The sequence below is a fragment of the Martes martes genome (assembly GCF_963455335.1).
Source record: "Martes martes genome assembly, chromosome: 4".
NCBI lineage: Eukaryota > Metazoa > Chordata > Mammalia > Carnivora > Mustelidae > Martes > Martes martes.
In genome coordinates, this window is record NC_137891.1 from 37,212,939 (window position 1) to 37,235,458 (window position 22,520).

General features: G+C 36.3%; 1 protein-coding gene across 1 annotated transcript in view; it reads right to left on the bottom strand.

Annotated features, from left to right (window-relative positions):
- VPS13B (vacuolar protein sorting 13 homolog B) overlaps positions 1–22,520 on the bottom strand; it is a 611,735-nt gene that overhangs the window by 192,455 nt on the left and 396,760 nt on the right. The window contains exons 23-25 of the mRNA XM_080801635.1: positions 19,928–20,124; positions 17,254–17,391; positions 14,354–15,041 (exon numbers count right to left, since the gene is read on the bottom strand). Coding sequence (XP_080657761.1) covers positions 14,354–15,041; positions 17,254–17,391; positions 19,928–20,124 — 1,023 coding nt within the window. The remainder of the gene's footprint in view (positions 1–14,353; positions 15,042–17,253; positions 17,392–19,927; positions 20,125–22,520) is intronic.

The window sequence follows — 22,520 nt, forward strand, 5'->3', positions numbered from 1 at the left end:
TGAAAATGAGTGTCTACCAAAATCCTAAATATCCATGCCCTTGTAATCAGAAAGGCCACACAAAGGACTCTACCTTAAAGAAATACACCTACCTGCATACATATATATGTACATATTGGGGATGATCATCTTTAGGACGATCCTAAGCATATAATGATATATGGACCTATATTCACAGCTGAAGAGAAAAACAGGAAGACGTACCAAGCATCTAAAAAAAAAAAAAAACTGAAGTGAAGGGGAGAGGAAAAAAAGCATGTCAAAGGATATTTTGATGTTCTATGTTCATCAAGGTATAGAAGGGGGAAGCAAAAAATTCTGATACTGTGGATGAGGGTTTTCTAAGTAGGGAAGATAGGTTTTGTGCAGGTTGCTTCTCTTTTCATAGAAGTTACAGAGCCTGGCCATCTGGCACCCAGCCTTGGAGTCTGCACTGGGGCAATTACAGGGGGATATGACTTAATGAAGATGGAATAAACAAACTGGCAATAGTAGGAAGCAGAATAGGAATTTGGAATTTAAAAAAATGTGAAAGTCTAGGAAATCTATGCAAAGTGCCAAACTTTCAATGACTGTTTCCCCCCCAAATTACTGGTTTAATGATATTGTTGGTTTAATATGGCTACACAACTGATTTGAAAGTACAGATGTATTTTTAGAGCTGACAGAACAGAATAGCTGAAATGAGGAATATTCAGGAAAATACAGGTTGCATGGTTGATGAATGCTGATGTATGACAGGACAGTGTCTACTCTCCCAGTTTTACCTAAAATCTCTACTTCGGATATGCCTCTAGTCACAGCGGTTGGATGAAGCGGCAGTAGTAGCAGAAAGGTCTGTCAGAATCCCACAGAAATAGCTCAAGTCTGGAAGTCACTATTTAGTCCCTTATGTTCTACTGGCTAGATGATGAGGGGCATGACTTTTAGACTTTCTGTAATGTCTTCAATTTAACTTCTCCTTAATTCCATCATCAAGTCTAGAAAATGAGATTCATATTACACATTCCTCAGGGTCAATGTAGCTGGGAAAGTACCAGATAAACTAAGATTAGAGGGGCCTGTGAATATAATATAAATAGAATGACAGATAGGGATGATTACTTCATACTGGAATCTCCTTCAGACTTTGATAGTTTTCTTCTCTGTACTGAGCAAACACCTATTTATTTGAGCACAGGAAGCTCTCGGGCAGAGTAAACTCCTGCTGATGTCGATGAGCACGTTTATGCTGTTGTCCCTAAGCCTAAGAAACAGGAGATAGTGGTATCTTTTTATTTTTTTAAAAAAGATTTTATTTATTTATTTCACAGAGGTCACAAGTAGGCAGAGAGGCAGGCAGAGAGGGAAACAGGCTCCCTGCAGAGCAGAGAGCCCGATGTGGGGCTTGATCCCAGGACCCTGGGATCATGACTTGAGCTGAAGGCAGAGGCTTTAACCCACTGAGCCACCCAGGTGCCCTAGATAGTGGCATCTTATTAGGAGTTGCAGAGTGGGGGAAATGGGTCAGAACAAATGACAAATTGCTCATAGCCATAAATCTTGTTCAAAATCATGAGAATTCACTTCAACAAGACAATCGTATTGACAAAATTATACTATTTGTTTTCCTTCTGGGTTGACCTGGCCTTCAAAAGAAAATACTTCATCATATCAAGTCACAAAGAACACCCAAAGAGAAGATTCAGGAAGTCTCCAGTCTGTTCACAGATGGATCAAGATATTATTAGCTTACACAGAGACTTATTTCAGATTGTATTCTTTGTGTTTGTAGATTACTTTGCTCTTCTTCACAAACCTTCATGTCACTTAACTGCTTGGGAGGTCCTCTTCTGAATCTGATAAAAGTGGTCTTTGTACTGCTGCTCATTATTATTATTATTTTTAACCCTTAGTAAATATTCACAAAGTATGTTTTTGTCTAATATTTGAATTATATAAAATATAACATGATTCAGTGTGACCAACTCTTATTTTCTTTGCAATCTTCTACTTAACAAAAAGTTTGTTTCCCAAGCTCTCATAGAACAGCTGCATGCTACAGATTTTGTAAGCTTTATTCTACTACTTTATTCTACTTTGCTTTGTTGTACTGTGTGGCAGGAGTTTTTTGTTTTCTGTTTGTTTGCTTTTTTTTTTTTTTTTTAACTAAGCTGCATTTTTACTAAGGTCCCAAAGAGAAGACATTTCCCCACAGATGTCAGTGATAATTTCCCCATTTTAAAGATTGACTTAACACTGAATGAAGTCCAGCTACTTTTATACCAGATACTTCTAAGTGTTAGCCATTGCAGAGACAATGTTTTCATTTCTTTCGCCATGTGAATAATGAACTTCGAATTTTTAAAAATCCCCATGCCATAAGAATTTATTTGAAAGCTAAGTCTCTCTTTTATTTTCTTCCTCACTCTCTCCCTCTTCCACAACAGTTACTTTTATCAGTCTTAGGTTTACAAAAGTTGATAATCTGTGCCTCTTTCTGCTCTCCCTTGGCCACTTTTGTGCTCAAGAACATCTCCATAAGTAGGCTGATTAAGGCAGGCAAAAAGTGGTTAGCCCAGTGGTGATTTCCCTGACAGTTCCAGGCAAAGATTTTGTTGTGCAAGATGCAATTAACTATAGTTGCAATAATGCTTTTGCCCCTTTGATTCAACTGTCTCATGATACCTTTGTCCTTTACATTTTTGCAGAAAATGAATGCTAACACAAATACAGAGCAAGGTCAAGGACACAAAATTTTCCTTTGGTGGGAAGTTCTTGTAAACTTGTGTTTCTGGAAAAAATGTTATTAATTGAAATTTGGCGGATGAGTACTGAAAAATAAACATTTGATTAATTGCCTTTTGGCATCCCTCATTTTAACCATGTCTTCTCCAGTAAGTAAATAGTTTGCCATTTCACTCTCAGTATTAGCTTCTTGCTGTATTCATCTGATTAATCTGATCCTGTTGCTGCTGGCAATCCTGGGTAACAAAATCCTGCTCAATATTAATAACAACTTTTGAAATTACATCATGCTTTAATTTCTAATCCTATTGATGCTAATGTTACCATCCCTAAATCATTATGATTAAAATTAATGTGTTCCCTAAGCTACTGTTGCAGATTTAAATTTCAGCAACTTTTTGCTCCAATGCCATATTGCACTGAGTTTTCTGACAGTACAATTCCTCAGAAGCATAAAATGCTTGTATGATGTTGCACTGCAAATAGCCTCAAGATTTAGTTCTGTCTTCATTTTATTAGTTCCACAAAGTCCAAAAGGATCTACTGTTTGTTTTTTAAAAGAAATTAGACTAGATTCTATTCGCTTTTTGCAAAGTCTCCAATGACCTGTTATGGTTGCAAGCATGCTGCAGACTGCCATACTTAATGAGCCCAGGCCAAAGTCACATCTATGGCTGCTCAGGGAGACTGGTTCTCTTCGGCCTGAGGTACGCTGGGTTGTTATGTTTATGAAATAACATTTAAGTGACTTTTGATGAACTCTTGAGGGACAAGCAGCAGGTGAAAGGATACTGTCATATGGAAGAGGTTTATGAAATAGATTGCCATTGACCTAGGACTTACTGAACATGGACAGCCCCACTTTTATTGAGCTTTTTCACATTTTGATCCATAGAAGAGTTTACATCAGTTTATAAAACAGTAGAAAATTCAGGGTAATGAAAAGAACATGAACTTTGGAGGCATACAGATCTGGGTTTAAGTCCTGACTCCTTAAAGTGGGTAAATTTAATTTTAACTTCACAGAGTCTCAGTTTCTCAGTTTCCAAAAATGGGGATAATGGGCTGTGAGTTGTTGAGAATATTATATCAGATAATATGTGTAACATGGTTTGTGTGGGACACATCATGGTAAGATTTCAACGAACAGTCACTATTTCGTTTCTAAAACACAACCTTTAAAGAAAAGAGGAGTATGTGTATGCAGTGTCTTTCAATGCCTACTACTCCTCCCAGTTTTTGCTTTTACTTTGTAATTTTGAAAAATCTTTTTTATCACTGATCTGAAGAGGAATATAACAGATAAAAAATAAAACACTGTATATTAGTGGAAATTATATCCAATTTTGATCTTAAAAAACAGAGTAAGTTTATTTATATTTAATTCCTAAAATAATAACTACTTAGGTTTAGAATACTAGTCAGTGTATTTCACTTCTCCATTAAATACTCCTGGCTGAGGAGAACTTATTGACCTAAAAATTTCCCTTGGGTTCTGGTAATTATCAAAATTATAGTCTTACATTCTTTTCCATCCCTTAGAAATATCTGGCCTATGTATGAATCAAGGAAGTAAATCATCTGTAAGCCAAAACAGACTCCTTTCCATTTTTTAAACCAGGAGTTCGAGACTCCTTTTAGTAAGGTATCTGGGTATATCAAGTTTTACCAAGAAAAGATTGGAATGACACTTTAAAATCACTTTCAGTGTTCAATAAACAATGGTCAGTGCATCAGAATTTCAATTTCACACAGCTTTCTTTTGTTAAAGAGGATCAAGCAGAGTTAACAGCTTGTCAAGGGGAAAGGGAAAAAGTACCTAAAAGAGAAGCAGGTTAGTAGGTGAGGTCTTAGAGAGATTCCCTATTCTCTCATCCTCTCTCCAAGTTCACTGAGAAGATGCTCCTAGATGGTCTTTTAGCTTAATCCTTTTGTGCAAAGCCAAGAATACACAAAGGTGTTTCTTAATAGAACTTGAATAAAATTTAAAGAAAAGCATCTACAGATGTATTTTCCTCTGCCTATGAAATTGATATTGTTAAAGCTCCAAAAGAGTCTCTTCTAGAAGCCACTAGTGTGCTTGGTTTACCTGTACTCAGAGGCTGGAAGTGTCTCTCCCTACAGTGAGAGGTCATAATCAGAACAGACACCTTTTGACCACCATCTATTTAAAAAAAGGCAAAGCTACATACAGGCTTACTGAGTTTCTCATATTTTCTATATTTATTTCATGATCCTTAGTTTAAATGGCTATCTTTTTCTTTTCCTTTTTTTTTTAAATGTAGCTACGGAAGCAAATGTAGTCCATGAAATCCTCAAAATACCTGAAAATTAAATTGTGAAGGAACCCAGATACTTAAAACACAGTCAAGACTCAATGTCAGAGCAACAAAATCAATCAAGAAACCAGTTCTAAATTGCTGCAGATGCGAGGTAAGTGCCACCATCTTCTTGCTGACACCCAGGCATTTGGCCTATGCTCTGTACCATGTGTCTCGTAAGATGTGACGGGAAGGGGAACAGGAAGTTTCCTAGTTTGAAATCCCAGGCCTGGAGCCCAGGAAAGAGGAAGAGGAAGGATTAAAGTGGCTGCTTTAAATGTGTGTGATCATCAGTGCCCATTGGCTCTTACTTTTAGAACCAAGTCTTCCATATCTTGCTATGAGGAACTACATTATTTATATTTGATGATGCTAACCAGCAGATAATATGTGAAGTATCATTTCAACGAATTCCTTTCAATTTATTTTCTATGCTGTTCTGTGGTAGTCTTGATTTCTTTCCTATTTGGTTGTTTTCATGTTAAATTCTCCCATCCAAGTACTAACCAGGCCCAACCCTGCTTAGCTTCCGAGATCAGACAAGATGGGGCATGTTCAGGGTGGTATGGCTTTAGACTTTCATGTTAAATTCTAATGAGGGTTTCAGATGTTTTACAGGACATTTGATTATATATATATATATATTTTTTTTTCAACTTAATCCTAATAGCCTTTTGTCTGTTCTGAGCAAAGTCTGAGTTCTGTAGCATTGAAAGTTAATTCAGTGGCTTTAAATAATTCCTCCTATTTCTCATTCATTTTACGTAAATGCTGATGATTGAGATGGATGCCAAAAGGGCCAGGATAGTAGTCTTTCTCATGTTCAAAAAGTGAGGTCTAGTAAGCTCTTCCTTCAACTCTTAATAACTACAGAAGTCCTCACTTGCAGTTGAATAATATTTCATAGTTCCAAGGCATTTCACAAATATCTCATTTGGAGCTAAGATTAAACCATGAAACTACAAAGACCAGGTATTATTAAACCCATTTTAGATATAAAGAAACTAAGATACCAAGAAATTTACTTATTTGCATCAAAGAATCTCGGTATTAGAGCCAAAACTAAAAGCCAAAATTTCTGATTTCCATTCCAATATCCTTTGCCATATGTTAATTCCCCCTGCTCACTGGGGTCAACTTCCTATGTAACAGTCTCCCTACAACTCGCCTTGAGTGATACACTAGAGTTCTTCTCACTTATGAGACCTACTTACTTGCTGATTTCTGTCAAAGTAATAATTTCATTTCATATTACTGGCCAGCAAGAAATGTTCCCAGCAGCTAAATTTTCAGATAAATGTTCAAGTTGTGATCATTATGACATTAAAGTCACAGGTTAATTCGAAGCCTTTCCAGAGACATTAGCAAAACCTTTAATTCTAAAGAGACATGTAATTCAATCCTTCTCTTAAAGTCACAATAACTAAATGAAATTAAGATATGATTTATGAGGTGTAAGAAGGCAGTTTATGATTTTCCAACTGTTGGTTTACTCAGATGTCTACGGCACATTTTTTGCAGACCTATTCATGAAAGGATAAAGAAGCCAATTACTGTAACTGAAAATTTCAAAACTACACAATAGCCATAAATTGTACTAAAATGATGTGAATTTTTCTTTTGGCTAATTACAACCACTATTTTAAACTCAACTTAAAGATGTTAAGAATGATGATAAAAGCAACAGTGGCAATATTAACATTCCTGGAGCCCTGTGCTACACACTTAGCTAAGTGCTCCATCCATACATATCACTTAATTCTCACATCAGTTCTAGAAGGTTGCTACCACTGTTCTCTGCCTATTCTAGATAAGTGTTAACCACCTATTCTAAATAACTTGTCTGAGGTCACATAGCTGTTAAGAAGCCAGGCTGGGATTAGAACTCAGGACTGACTGACTCCAAATCTTGAACTCTTATTGAACTCTATTCCATGTTTGCCTCTTGATTAGATCTGAAGTCATATATGTAATGTTTATAAGACTTTAAAATGTGGAAAGTATCCCATACTATAGATAACATGTTGTGGATACTTCTGTCGTACCCAGAAATATATGATTACCTGGTCTTTCAGTATAAATTCTAATCAAGTTTAATTTCTGTATTTTAGTCTAGCCGATGTTTGAAAAATTACAGGAAGGTAAGGAAGCTGCAGGATGGCTGAAGCAACTGTCTTCAAATTGGTTAGTTCCTGTTACACGATGAGTAATAAGCTACCGGACTAACTGACTATGTGCTGAGGAAGTGTGGGGGTTAGTTAAATTCCCTCAGAATGGTTCAAATCCTTCACAACTGACCAGATGGCACAGTCATTTCTCTAGAAACAAACAAAAAGCCCCAAACAAACAAGAAGAAAAATGACTTTTTAAGTCTGCCCTGGGCTGCATAGTCAAGATATGAGGCAATTTCAAATCTGGACTGCATTACCTTAAAACAAAATAAATACCAAATTTTAAATATTTATAAACATAACTAATACGATTATGTTAAAAACAACTACATACATCTTTACTTAAATGAGAACTGCCAATATTACAGCTGCTGCATATAGAGGTGCTGGCAGAAGATCTCATTTCTGTTAGAGGTTGCTCCAGGTAAGGACATGGGAAAGCCCACTGTCACATTATTTTCACATTTTGAAAAGGAACTTGTTGACTCACAGACGTATTATCTACCAGGACTAGATGGTAGATCATGCACAGGATATTAATATTAATAGTCATAAAAGAAATTCAAGTTGATAATTTAGGCTTTAGATAATCTGCCATTTTTAAAATTATATATACACTTATAGGTATAAACAAGCCACCAAATATACACTTACAGGTAAAGCTGGCATAATTTAAGATCACTAAATTATGAGGATTGGGATTATACTTCATTAATCTTTCAAAATTATAAGTAAATGTCATCACTTCTGTTTCACTTCAGGTTTCTAAAAAAAAAAGGTGTAGAGATAGGTACAAATATAGATTCCATTTACCATCTGTTCTGGGTAGCCTCTCATAGAATTTAGGTTTTTCAACAGGTAGGTACATAAATGGCATATATAATATATACACACACACACACGTACGTATCAGTCACATGTGCTGAGAAGGCAGACTTACATGAGGGACAATGAATTTCACAGCACTTCTAACTTCTAACTTGATCTTATAATATTTGAAAGGATATCCCTCAGGACCACAGAGAAAGAACACAATTACCACCCTCTGAGTATCCGAACATGTTCTTTGCTTAATGGTGACATGGGCAGAATCAAGCTAATGCTGACAATCCCCTGGAAGTAGTTTATTCATTACAATATGTTAATTGATCTGTGCTCATAGATGTAAAGATATTGAAGTATCACTTTTGGAGGAAACCCTGTATTAGGTTTCTCAGAAAACCATGTCTCGGCAAATAGTCTACAAAACAGTTTTATTGTTTTACAATTGCAGGACTTCTGGTGCCAGCCAGAATTATAATAAGCTCACTGCAACCTAACTCTCATGCTGCTTACAATCAAGAAAAAATACAAAAAACAAATGCCCGAGAACTCGAAAAGTAAACGAGAACAATGTAGATTGGGGAGGGCAGTCAAACTTGCAGATGTGACCCCTACAGTGATGAGTTTCCTGTTTTGTTTTGTTTTTCCTCTTTTCTCTACTTTGTGAGGGAGTCTTAGGTTGTGGTGCACAGTGACGGCAAGAACAGCCAAAAGTCCTTGTGTCTGGGAAACAAGGTTCCTGCAGTTTCAAGGGCATAGGAAAACCTGCTGCCTTTTATATTTCTTTTTTTTTTTTTTTAACATTTTATTTATTTGACAGAGAGAGAGAGATCACAAGTAGGCAGAGAGGCAGACAGAGAGAGGGGGAAGCAGGCTCCCTGCTGAGCAGAGAGCCTGATGCGGGGCTCGATCCCAGGACCCCGGGATCATGACCTGAGCTGAAGGCAGAGGCTTTAAACCCACTGAGCCACCCAGGTGCCCTGCCTTTTATATTTCTTTCTCTCTCCTGGTTTTGCCCCAAGGGTGGGCACAGTAGTTGGGGCGGGGGGGGGGTTGGGGGTAGCTAATGTAATTAGGCTGGGCCATGGCGGCAGTGACACAGCATTTAAGATTCTAGTAGGTGTTATAACTATGCTTCAGGAGGTAAGGTAAACATGCTTGAAACGAATGGAAATACGTAAGTTCTTGGAAGAGAAAGAGAAACTACAGAAAAGAACCAAATAAAAATTTTAGAACTGGAATATTCAAAAGAAATTATTTAATATGAAGAACAGAGAAGAAAGAAACAAAGTAGGAAAAAAGAAAAAAAAAGAATGGAGTCTCAGGGACCTTTGGAATAATTATAAAATGTTAAATGTTGGTGTCCTCAAAAGAAGAGAAGAAAGATTGGTGCAGAAAAATATTTAAAGAAATAATAGCTAAGATGTTTCTGAATTTGGTTTTAAAAAGCATAAAGTTACAGAGTTAAGGAGCTCAGAGAACCTCAAAAAGGATAAATTCAAAGAAATCAAGCCTAGATGCATTATAATCAACCCATAGAAATCCAAATATAAAGAAAAAAAATCTTGAAAGCAGCTAGAGAAAATCAACATATTACATATATGGATACAATGATTGTGATTATTATGGATTTCTCATCAGAAGCCACAGAGGAAAGAAGAAAGTGGAACAGTATCTTATAAAGACTCCACTAAAAAGACTATTAGAAGTAACAAATGAAGTCAGGAAAGTTGCAGGATAAAAAATTAATACATAAAAATGTATGTGTATTGTGTTTCTATACACTAATAATGAAAGTAGCAGAAAGAGGAATCAAGGAAACAAACTCATTTACAATTGCATCAAAAAGAATAAAGTACCTAGGAATAAATTTAACCAAGGATGTAAAAGACCTGTACACTGCAAACGATTAGACATTGATGAAATAAATTAATGATAATGCAAATAAATGGAAAGATATTCCATGTGCAGAGACTAGAAGAATTAGTATTATCAAAATGCCCATACCACCAAAGCAATCTATAAATCAGAGCAATCACTATCAAAATCCTAATGACTTCTTTCACACAACTAGAACAAATAATCCCAAAATTTGTATGGAACCACAAAAGACCATGAATAGCCAAAGCAATCCTGAGAACGAAGAACGAAGCCAGAAGTATCAGGCTCCCTGATTTCAAACCATACTACAAAAATATTGTAATCAAAACAGCAGGGGGAGCTCCTGGGTTGCTCAGTGGGTTGAGCCTCTAATAATTTTTAATAGCTCAGGTCATGGCTTCAGGGTCCTGGGATCGAGCCCCACATCGGGCTCTCTGCTCAGTGGGGAGCCTGCTGCCCCCCCACCCTTGCCCGCCTCTCTTCCTACTTGTGATCTGTCAAATAAATAAATAAAATCTTAAAAAAACAAACAAACAGTAGGGCATTGGCATAAAAACAGATACCTAGATCAGGGTTAGAATAGAAAGCCCAGAAATAAACCCATGCATATATGTTCAATTTATGTTCAACAAAGGAGGTAAGAATATACAATGGGGAAAGGATGGTCTCTCCAATAAATGGTATTGGAAAAATTAGACAGTTACATGCAAAAAGAATGAAACTAGACCACTATCTTACACCATATATAAAAATCAACTAAAAATGAATTAAAGTCTTAAATATAAGACCTCAAACCATAAAATTCCTAGAAGAAAACATAGACAGCAAGCTCCTTGATATTAGCCTTAGTGATGTCTTTTAGATCTGACTCAAGACAAAGGAAGCAAAAGCAAAAATAAACAAAGGACTATATCAAACTAGAAAGCTATTGCACAGTAAAGGAAATGACTGACAAACTGAAAAGACAACCTACTGAATGAGAGAAGACATTTAAGTCATATATCCAATAAGGGATTAATATCCAAATTACATAAACACGTGTATAATTTAACAAAAAAGTAAACAATCTGATTAAGATATGAGCAGAGGATCTGAAGAGACATTTTTCCTAAGAAGACATACAGATGGCCAGCAGCCATATGAAAAGATGCTTAACCTCACTAATCATCAGGGAAATGCAAATCAAAACCACAATGAGGTATCACCTAACACCTGTGGGAAAGGTTATTCCCCAAAACACAAGAAATAACAACTGTTGGTGAGGATGTGGAGAAAAGGGAACACTTGTATACTGTTAGTGGGAATGGAAATTAGTGCAGCCACTACAGAAACCAGAATGAAGGTTCCTCAAAAAGTTAGAGCTACCACGTGTATACAACACACACACACACACACACACACTCTCTCTCTCTCTCTCTCTCTCTCTCTCTCTCTCTGAAATACTACTCAGCCATTAAAATGAAAGAAGTCTTGCTACTTGTAACATATGAATGTACCTTGAGGTTTTTATGCTAATTGAAATAGGTCAAACAGAGAAAAATACTATATAATGTCACTTAATATATGGGATCGAAACAAAACAAAACCCAGACTCATAGATACAGAAAACAGATGGGCAGTCACCAGAGGGGAGGCCTTCATGGGTGCAGGAAATTAAGAAGTACAAACCTCCAGTTACAAAATAAGTTAAGTCTTGGGGATAAAATATACAGCATAGGGAATATAGTCAACAACATTGTACTAACTCTACAAGGTGACAGATGTTAACTGGACTTACTGTGGTGACCATTTCATACTGTATACAAATGTTGACTCAGTAGGCTGCATACCTCAAAGTAATATAATACTGTACTCTATCTCAATAAATAAAAGAGTATAAGTACTGAAGAAAGATATAATACGTCACCTCTTTCATTTTTAACTTATAAACTTTTTCCAGACCTTTCTTAGAAAGTTAGCTTCATGAGACCAGACTCAGGAATCCAACAAATCTTGTTTTGAATTTTAGCTCTGTTTATTCCTAGGTCTGTAATCTTGGACATGTTATTTAACTTCTGTAAACTTTAGTTTCCCTTTTTCTAAGATGGGATTATATATAACATTTCCCATAGAGCTGTTAAAAGGATTAAATGAGATAATGCATTTGAAGAAGTTAGTACAATGTCTGGCACAGAACGAGTACTTAGTTAAGTGCTAGTTGCTTCTTCAGTCTTTTTCACTGTTGTATTTTAATTAGTTACTTTCTGATGAATGTCTCCAAATCATGAAATTCATTTTTTAGAAATGTGATCATTTATACTGATAACTCTTTTTGGATAATGTACATGTCCAAGTAGACACACTTTGTGTAGAGAAAGGCATCCACAAGGATATTATGCAAAGGATGCTCCTGAGAAGGTATGGGAGTCTTTTTCCTCCCACATGGAACCCCCTGTAGTGAACTGGCTCATAACCTTCACTCTAAGCTTCATCTACTGAAATTGGGTTCCATGTTGGCCTATATACAAGAATTTTAAAACTTTTTTAAAATATATTTTTTATTTTTTTAAAAGATTTTATTTTAAAGTAATGTCTACACCCAATATGGTGTAGAGATCTCCCAACTCTGAGATCAAGAGTTGCATGTCCTATCAACTGAGCCGGCCAAGCGCCCCCCAAGGATTTTTTTTTTTAAACAAAAAGTACTATAATATTTCAGCCTAAGAACTAATTATAATTCAACTGCACATCTTTGATATGAGTCCTGATAGTTCTGCTGAACTCAGTTATTAGTATCTCCTAGTAGAGGTCAGTGAAGCCACCTACCTACAAGCAACGACAGCTGAAAGAATTTCAGGAGGGCCCTGGAATTCGGATTTATTTTTCCATTCCTGCACCTAGTTTTGGCCAATGCTGAGCAGACCCCCAAACACGTATCAGGTACACAGGCATGTGTTTCTGAATGATATAAAACATCAACCTCAGCACCATGCCCATCTTCAGTGCCCCTGAAGTCCCCACTGCATTGTAGGCACTCAGTAAACGAGGACTTGTCTGAGGAAAGGAGGCAGTGTCTGCTGGTAAACGTTTAACGTTTAACAGCAGGAGAGCTGACTGACGGCATTTGCCAATATATGTGGCAGAAATATTCTCACCGTGGCCGATTTAAACTACCAGTGGTTTAACAACTGTCTTTCAAAGTTCCTAAAAATTTAACAGTGGGCCCTTGCAAGCCAGTTTGAGCTAGTTCCAGCACATCAATGGAGAGAGGGCGAGCAGGCCATCTAGGAGGTAACCCTAGGTTGCTCTTCCTTAGCAGCTGCTTAGTTTCTCTTTTCTGAAGTAGAGGACCTGTACGATGATTCAGCAAGAGTCAAGGGCCCCTTTGACCTTACTTCCTTGGGCTGAAATGAATCCTGATCCCCACACCTGCCACCTACTCTCCAGGAGCCTGCCGTGTAAAATGGTTCTCCTTAATGCCAAAAACGAACCAGCTTGACTTCCAGATTGGACGGATTCTCCAAATGCCTCACTTCTGGCTTCCATCTGCTAGATGGGACCACCTGATAGCAATAAAATGCCTGATTTATACCTGAGCTTGCTAGGACCTTCTTCCAATACTTAATCTTAGATGGCCCAACTACCTTTTCCAGTTTCCCAGCCGAATCTCTAATTCTACATTAACTCAGGGAAAAGGTCTCTATACCCTGTTTGACCCTGTTTCCACTGGCCCTTGCTGTTTAACAGCCAACACGTTTTAAATCTGAACTCCTGATCACTTTCTTACTCTTAAAAGGCAACAAACTTCAGAAGTTCAATATAATTATTATAATATAGGATTCTCTCTGGTTATAAGAAAGGTATGGATGGAGAAACAAGAGCCAGTTGGTCGATACGACAAATAAATGTGTTTGTTATACATGTAATAAACATCTTTAAACCATCTTACCTTACTAATAAACCTTCTCAAATACATTTACTATAACACTGTTAAGCAAGCTGATTAGATTAAAAGAATACCAAAACAATAAACTTCCATTTTCTAAGGTGTTTTTTTTTTCAACCTGAACAGCTGCATTAATATGAAAAGCATACCTATGGGGTATTAATATAAAAAAAAAAAAAAAAAGCTTGACTTCCCAATCACTGGAAATTCTTAAGCATTTCTACAGGCCAGAAAGAACTCCTGTTTCATTCAGCTCTTGAAATAAAAAATGAATATTCAGAGACACGGTAAGAATGCTGAGGCTAAACCTCGATACATTTCAAACATTTACTTAAACATGATTCAGCTGTGGGACGTGAACTTTACATATTTACGTATTCCGCGGAGAAAAGAAGTCTTGTCTGGTCTGCCAGCTGTTTTCTGTTTGATCAATCTTGACATGTTGGGAATAAAACTTACCAGGTAGTAGTAGTTATTAGCACTCCAGTAAATTCGAAGGCTCTTACCTGTACATTTGTAATCAGAGGCTACCCCTTTAAGCACAGCATCAAAAATGGATATTTCCACTCGCTGCTTTCTGTGGTGACAACTTAGAAGCAGAGAAGGCTGGGACACAATAAAGTATAAAAAAGGTTCCAGCTGCAAGTCACCAGTTCCTCTCCGTCCAGGCTGCCGAACGATAGTTATACCGAGTGCTTGTCTAGCAGATGACCTTGTGGCGGCATGAAGACTTTCAAGAGAGATGACCCCTAGTTTTTTCCCCGAAGGAAAAGCTACGCTGGGGCTCAAGAGATCTTCCGCTGTTACGGTAGAAATACATGGCTGGCTGGGCTTAGCAACATCTGAATCAACTTCTGGGAGATTTAATGAACTCTTGCCTGGTTTTTCATTATCCTTATGCTCTTGCGATTTTGATTTGGGTATGGCTGTACAGGAATAGGTCATTAGTGAGATTCTACTTGCAGTAATGAATATGTCAAAGGGAATAAAATTGAGATTTTTTACGATTGATGACTGGCGTGAGGGACGGGCGATGCGATGCTGGCTGGTACCGCTGTGCTGTTCTATTTGTACTATTCGGATTTTAACACTGTCACTGCCGATTCCACTATCCTGAGCGCCACTGTACCGGGAGGAGGTTTCAGCCATGCTTCCATCAAATATATCTGTTTTTTTCTGTTCTTGTCTAGAAATCTGTAAGGAGAAAGAAAGTATTTTAAACTGGTTACGTTCCAAGTGTTATTATATATAAAGGGTGTTATAAATATGTTAAAAATGACCCTAGCATAACTTGTACCAGAGTGATCATAAAAACAAAGGGACCGTTCAAAAAACTATTCATATTAAAATGCCAAGGAAATACTTGGGAAAAAGCATCACATTACGTTTCTACTGTTGAAGGAGACTTTGGAGTCTATTTTGAATCAGACTTCCTTTTTTTGGACTAACAGTAGTATATACTTAAAAATACCTCTTTAAAGAATTATGTTAGTATTCATTTTTCAAGTAGTGCAATAAACTATTTCCAAATCATTATTACTATTGGTTTAAATGATATTTTAGGCAGAAGTAGTTTATATTGTTTGCCCTTGTCATTATAGAATTAATTTGTAAGATTTTGGATAGGAAGAAAGAGAGGGAAAAGTCAGCAGTCTTAAATTATGAAGGACAAAGAAAACTAAAATAAAATTATTTTATTCAAAATGAATTTTATTTTCCTCTGTAGTAGGACTTGGAACAAGAGTAAACATAAGTGATGAAGCAAAATATAAGTAAGTAAAGTCCTTGAAGGTGGATTTTTCCTTTGTGCACTAAAGGCTACTCGTTTTCAAAATTTTCCATTAACCACTCCCTCCATGGAGAACAGAGAACAACTTGGTGGCCACACAGCCCCGAGATCTCTACTTTGCTTCTTTGGCTTCCCTTTCCTAGGTCTTCCCAGCCATCAGTTTGTGATACGCTAGATGTTTCACTTGCTTTTTCCTCCAAGTAAAACAGACTCATTACTAAGAAATCATGGCCAATCTGAGAAAAAAAGCCCAAATCCTCTTGATTACAGTCTTATCACCAAACATAGCCAATGGTAATATTTTAGTGCACTTTCAGCATTTCTTCCCCACCTGTGCAAAGGTGCTCCCCCTCTAGCCCCTGTTTGGTTATGATCATACCATAGAGCCAAACTGTACCCCGATCTGGCATATACTAATTACTCTTCATAGCTGTTTGAAAAAGCTGCATAATAATTAGTGTTGGGAACATTTGTTCAACCATTTTCATATAATTGGATATTCCAGTTTTTACTTTTTGACAAAAAATCTCTATGAAAAACATCTAACATTTCCTTAGAACAGGCTTCTAGAAGTAGAATTATTAGGTAGATGTTATAAGAAAGTTTAAGGTTACCAATATTGTTAACACCCTTCCAAAAAAGGCAACATTAATTTATATTAGCACCATCAATGGAAAAATAGCCCCCTGGGCATTGCTTATCATTTCTTAGGCTTTGCTTTAATTTGATCAATAAATAAAGTATCATTTTTCCACATGGTACAAATTTTCATGAGTTGCTTATGAAAATGTTAAAGGGCTGTTAACTAATTCAAGACAATAATGTAACAGTCATTAAAATTTTAAAAATACTTCTTGCCTATTGATTTTTAAGTGGCTGAAGGAGATGCATATTGTTAATAAAAGTCCAATATGAACTATATGAAGCAAAAACAACACAGTCCTGTTCTTTGAAGACACTATATCCTTTTCATCCATTCTTTCTCTAGGGTGCTACTTCCCTGTCTGGAGTACCCCTCCTGAGCCGGGGTAGATTATCCCATCAAGACTCAGAACAAACGCAACTTGTCTGAAAATTGTTCTCTCATTCTTTTCCTGCTTGGCGATCCTAACACTTTACACATACTTCAATTTTTACCTACAATGTTCTGTAGTGGTACTATTAGATAGTGTTAAAACATTTACAGGCTTTAGAGGCAGATGGATGTGGGTCAAGTCCACTGCTTTCTGACTGTATGATTTTAGACAAATTACAAACCTCTCTAAGGTTGTATAACCTCATCTGTAAAATAGGGATTTAAATTTGATCTCAAGAGTATGAGGATTCAATGAGCTAATTTGTCTAAAGAGGTCAGCACAGTGCCTGGTATACAGTTTATACTCAGTAATGGGCAGCTGCCACAAGCCTGTCTCTTTTACCAGGTGAAGGACTGCCAGAGGGACTGGGCCATATCACGTGGCTTCTGTGTACCACTAAGGAGTACAGGAGAGCCTGGCATGCTACAGAGAGGATCCATAAATGTTTGATGATGGTTTTTGATAGAATATTAAATAAAAAAATTGGTCTGCAGATTAGGAACACATGATTGTTAGCATATACATACATGTGGACACAGACCTCCCCATATGCTGTACTCTTTAAGGTCTTTCCAGATATATTCATGGGCTCTTTCCTGATCTGTACTCTCCACCTTGTGGGCTGGTCACACTTCTGCTTGGTTATTCTCACAGTCTCTGCTGGGTCCTCAACTTCACACTGGGGACATTAACACCCAACCCACAAAGTTGCTTCAGCATTAAATGAGTTAATGTGTTGAACATAATACATAGCGGCATGCAATAAAGGGTAAGTTAAAAAAAAAAAAAAAGAAGTCACCTTCTTTGCAAAGACTTCTTTAACCCTTCCAGATGGTGCTAGTCTTTCCAGCTCTTACAGTTTCATAACAAGCTAGTATTTATTGTCACAGCACTTTTCACTCTGTGTCCTGTCTCAGAGCAATTCAATTGCAAGCAATTGAAGATAAAAAATACCACTGAGTTATGTTTGTTATTTGCCAAATGTTGTTAGCACACACCTACATTTCTATACTAAGTGTTACAGCCCTTTGAAGGGGGTAGTGTTATTCCCATTTCACAGGTGAGGAAACTGAGGCTTAGAAAGATTAATCAAACAGGTCCAAGGTCAGTCAGATATTAGGCTATGGGTAAGACGCAACGCCATTAGTATTCTTAGCATATACCATACTCCCTATAACATTGCAGAGCTTAATAATTATGTGCTGACTGAATAAAAAAGTGAACGTATTTAACTAAAAAATTCAGTAAAATAAAAAAATTATGGCAATCATCAAAATAATTTAATTTTAAAGCTTTTAGTTATCCCTGTTATAAAAAGTTCAAATATACCTCCAAATCCATTACCAACTAGGAATTCTCAAATAATACATGGAAAAAACTAGTCTAGGATTTACTGGCCACATTTTGACACATTACAAACTAAGTACCTGTATACAACATAATAAAGAATTCCTTTACATTGAGTTCTGAGACAAACTCAAATCCAGAACTCAACCATTTTCATTCCATCAGGAAAGGCGACCCCACTTAACTCCACTACTTTCTATGCATAGAGAATTATATTTTCTTTTTCTGATTTAGAGATTTGTATTGAAAATCTGGTCTCTCCTTCCTTAAAGTAAGGGTTCTCTAATGGTGTTAATGTGACAAAACAAACTGCCCGTAGGTAGATACGCAGTGCCCAGCCCTAGTGTGTATTGAGATTGCCACATTCAGCTCTAGTGAATGTCAAGTAGCCTGATCTTGAGATATAAATAACCAGCAAGGGCAGGATGGCAGCTATCAGCCTGGGTCACGCAGGTTACTGAACAGAAGTCAGATGGTAACTAATTCTAGTCACTACCGAGCAGAATGGAATTTGAACCAATGACCCAGAAATGAAAGACTCTGACTCTTATTGGGGAGAGAAAAAAAAAAAAAAGTACAACTTTCTCAGTCCTAGGCAACGAAATTCTTCAAACTGGGTTAAAAGCCAAGATTTCCTCCATTTTTCTAAGCTTCCACACTATTTGCAGCACTGAAATAAATAAGCTGATGATTTCTGAGACATATTTAAAAATCCATTGGTTTGTCACCAGTTCATTGCAGATTTATCTATTATACTAAAGAGTATCTGGCCTGCTCTTGAGAAAAGTTTTATAATTAATTATGTGTGCTAAGCCCTAAACTTGGGCATCAATTTACTATTCCTTTGTGGAAAAAGAAAAGTTCACAGTGTAGTAACTCTGAAAATAACTTTTGCTTTATTATCGTCTGAAGGGACTAATAATTTAAGTTGTCAAAAAAGAGCAGTATCTGCTTGCTCTTAGTGAAGGCAGCAGAAACACGGATCTTGGGGCAGTGCTGTTATATCAGCTCGCCCACTCTTTACCTAACTCATTTAAAATGAACAATAAAAGTTTTCTTTAATTAGCTACTGGTGTGCATTAACATGATCATGATTAAACCATAAAAACCAACTGTACATTACGCTGGTCCCCTCTTCCATATGTTTTGAATTATTCTGTTTGAAAATGTACTTTGCGTCCCTTTTAAAAGTTCGACCTTCTGCTTTCAGAGAATTAAATGCATATTACTGCAGTGAAGAAGATAATGTTTCAGACCTCCAGGCATATATTAAACACACTGGCAGCACTTGAGACAAAATGCTTTACTTATTAGATACTTCCTATTCTAAACAGTGTCATCAAAGGCTAAAAACAAAATCCATATAAAAGCTGCACAATGCTTCCACACAGAACCCGTGCCAAAATCCCTGTACTTTCCAACTAATGAGGAAAGGATGTGTACTCTTAACATATGAATGTAAGATTTTCCAAGCATTCACTTTAGGAAACTGGGCTATTGATTCCATATGGGTTATGTTAAATGAAACTGTATTGGTAAAATAACCTTTAAGATATCTGGCATGATAACTATAATTAAACAATATTTAAAAGGCTAAAACAAAAGGGAATTTGGTTCCACAATGGCTAATTAAAATAAAATGAAAAAACACAGCATGCCATCTATCAAGATAAATTGTTATTGTTTAAGAACTATTTAAATACTGTTAAAATATACTTTTAGATAAAATCTGAAAGAGCTGGAAAAATATTTGTGGCTTACAAATGGATAGTTTGGTGAAGAAAAAAGGATAGGACTCTGAAATTGGATGCGGAGATAACAGCTTTAAAGCCTTGAGCACAACCAGATGGTACTTAGAGGAATTCTACAATTTCACCATCAATGGGTTTCAATATGAGAAGATTTTTCAAGGGCTGGGAAAACATGTCAAGTTGATAGTTTACTTCTTCGATCATTTCAGTGCACTTTCCCATCCTTTCACAGTTCTCCACAGCACAGATACGAGCCACCATGGAGAAGGTGCTGAAAGCTGTACTAGTAGCTGGGGAGCTGTAGCTAATTCCTCCTTTTCATGTATGGAGATAGGTAAGTTTCCAAGCTCACCCTGGAGTCTGGCAAGAGCTACAGTATCTCAGGAGCAGTGGCTAAAACCATACTCAAGGATGTAACAGTACCAAAGAAGGCATTACAATAATTTCAAATGACATCGTTAGACATTCTTCCATGGCCTTGTGGAGCAGAGAAAGATAAGGTTGATTGACTGAAACTTCCGGTTTGGTCATATTGACATTTTTAGGAGCACCTTCAAAGAGTCTGCCTCACTAATAAAAATGCTGCAAATAAATGGATATTTAAATTTTTTAAAGAAAAATATGTCTAAACCAGCCTCTTGAGAATGAACAGGTGTAAAACAAATACAATTTTTGCTTTGATGGATGACAACAAAGGGTAATTTGGCATCTATTTCAATGTTTTAATTTGCATTACTTCTTTTAATTTCTTGATCATTTTAAGGAAACCTTAACTATACATGAGCATAGATGTATCTACATATTTTCCCACCTTCCTACCATAACTATGGTTCTATAACAGCATTATTGAAGTAGTATTTCCACCATGCATCATGGTGGAACTTTAATCCTTATCAGAGTATCGTTTGCCAATCATTTCTCATATCTTCTAAATTATGAAAAATCAAGTGTGAAACCACAAAATCAAAGTGACAAACACATCTGTATATCACTGTGACATTTACTCTAATTTTACTGTCCTTGCTAAAATGTAGTAATGTTTTCAAAGAAGTAAAGATCTTATAAAATCAAATACAATAAAAAAATCAGTTAAAAAACTGATTATAGTATTTTAATGGCTTCACATACTAGAATTACAATGCAGTTTTTACAAACTTGAAAAAATTATATGCCTCATTGTCTAAACATTGCAAACATACTCTTCTAGCTGTATCTTTTAGAAGTTTGGTTTGGGGGTTGGGGTGGGGTGGTGTTGCTAGGAGAGGGTTTTTATATATACCTTTAACACAGAGATAGCATATTCTGGAAACTTTACATAAGTAGCAAATTGTTGTAACAATCAGCAAGAGAATTCAACTTGATGAATACATTTAAGCAAGTAAATAAGAAAGTATATATCTTTAGGTCTCAAATTTTCAGTGATATCAGCATCGCACTTAATAAACATGTCATTTTATACATGAATTACCAGAGTAGGTCAGTGACATGCTAGGTAAAATTTATCTAAGCACATTAATTTAAAAAATTAGAAGAATAAATTGCCTTCTGCATGAAACATCTCCGTAAGTGTCACCAATCCAAGTTGTTTTTTACTTAAAAACAAAACTTGCACAAGCACTGTGTGCACTTGGTACTACGGATAGAGTGCTTAGAAAATCAGGGCTTTTTATATTTTATTTCTCTAAGCCAAATGTTCTACCAGATCCCACATAATATAATTATTCCCAGTTGGATGGCAAAAAAAGTTTTCACAATACTGCAGTAATTATGCAAAAGAGCAGAACTAATGATACCCATCACTGCTTAACAAATAGAATGGTAAAGAGTACTATAGTTTCAAGTTTTCCTTTTCATGAAGTTACTTTTCCGGCTCTTTGAAGTAACAGTATGAGGCCACTACTGCTTGCTAAGTATCAGTTCAAACATTCATATTTCAAGACCAGTGCTAAATGCAATAAAAGAAGCATGGAGATAGTTCAGGCAAGGTTGTATTTTACAGTAGCCCATGTTTGGTCTATTGTTCTAATTAAAGTTGTAAATTACAAAAAGGGACCTGTTCTGGTGCTAAATGGACTATAATACCTTGATCATTATCAGTGTGTTTCAATATGATAAGTCAAATAAATAAATAAAAAAGTATACACACCAACCTACCCACACAAGTTCAAATCCTACTTATTGAAATTTTATCTGCAGTACTGACCTTTAAACTTTTGTGTCTGTCTGTCCTTTTATACATATATGATTTCATAGCATAAGCTCATTTTCAGGAGCTTCTAAATTCATGAAAAAAAATAGTTCCAGGTGAAACTTTGCATAGAAGGTCTTAACTCAGAAACAGAAGTTTTCATTCTCTTTCCCTCTCTTTCTCTGTCACATATAAAATTGGAATCGGTCGGTCATTTTTGTTCAAGGAGACTAGATATCATTGATTTATACTAACTTATGATTTTAAGTTTGACTTGTTTGCTTTTTGTAATGAATTCAGTTTTTGAAAAATAAAATTTGACACATTCTGGGAACTTGGGTCGTAATCAAAGCAGATGCCTTTACCTCAGAAACAACAACCTGCTTTGAAATGGCCACACTGTTAATTCTTAAAAAGTGGCTACTGTGTGTCACAAGGTAACTACTCTTCATACTGATGAAACCCAAGGTTCATTCCACTGATGTCAATGTGGAAACCATTTTGTCTCATGGCTGCTTAAAG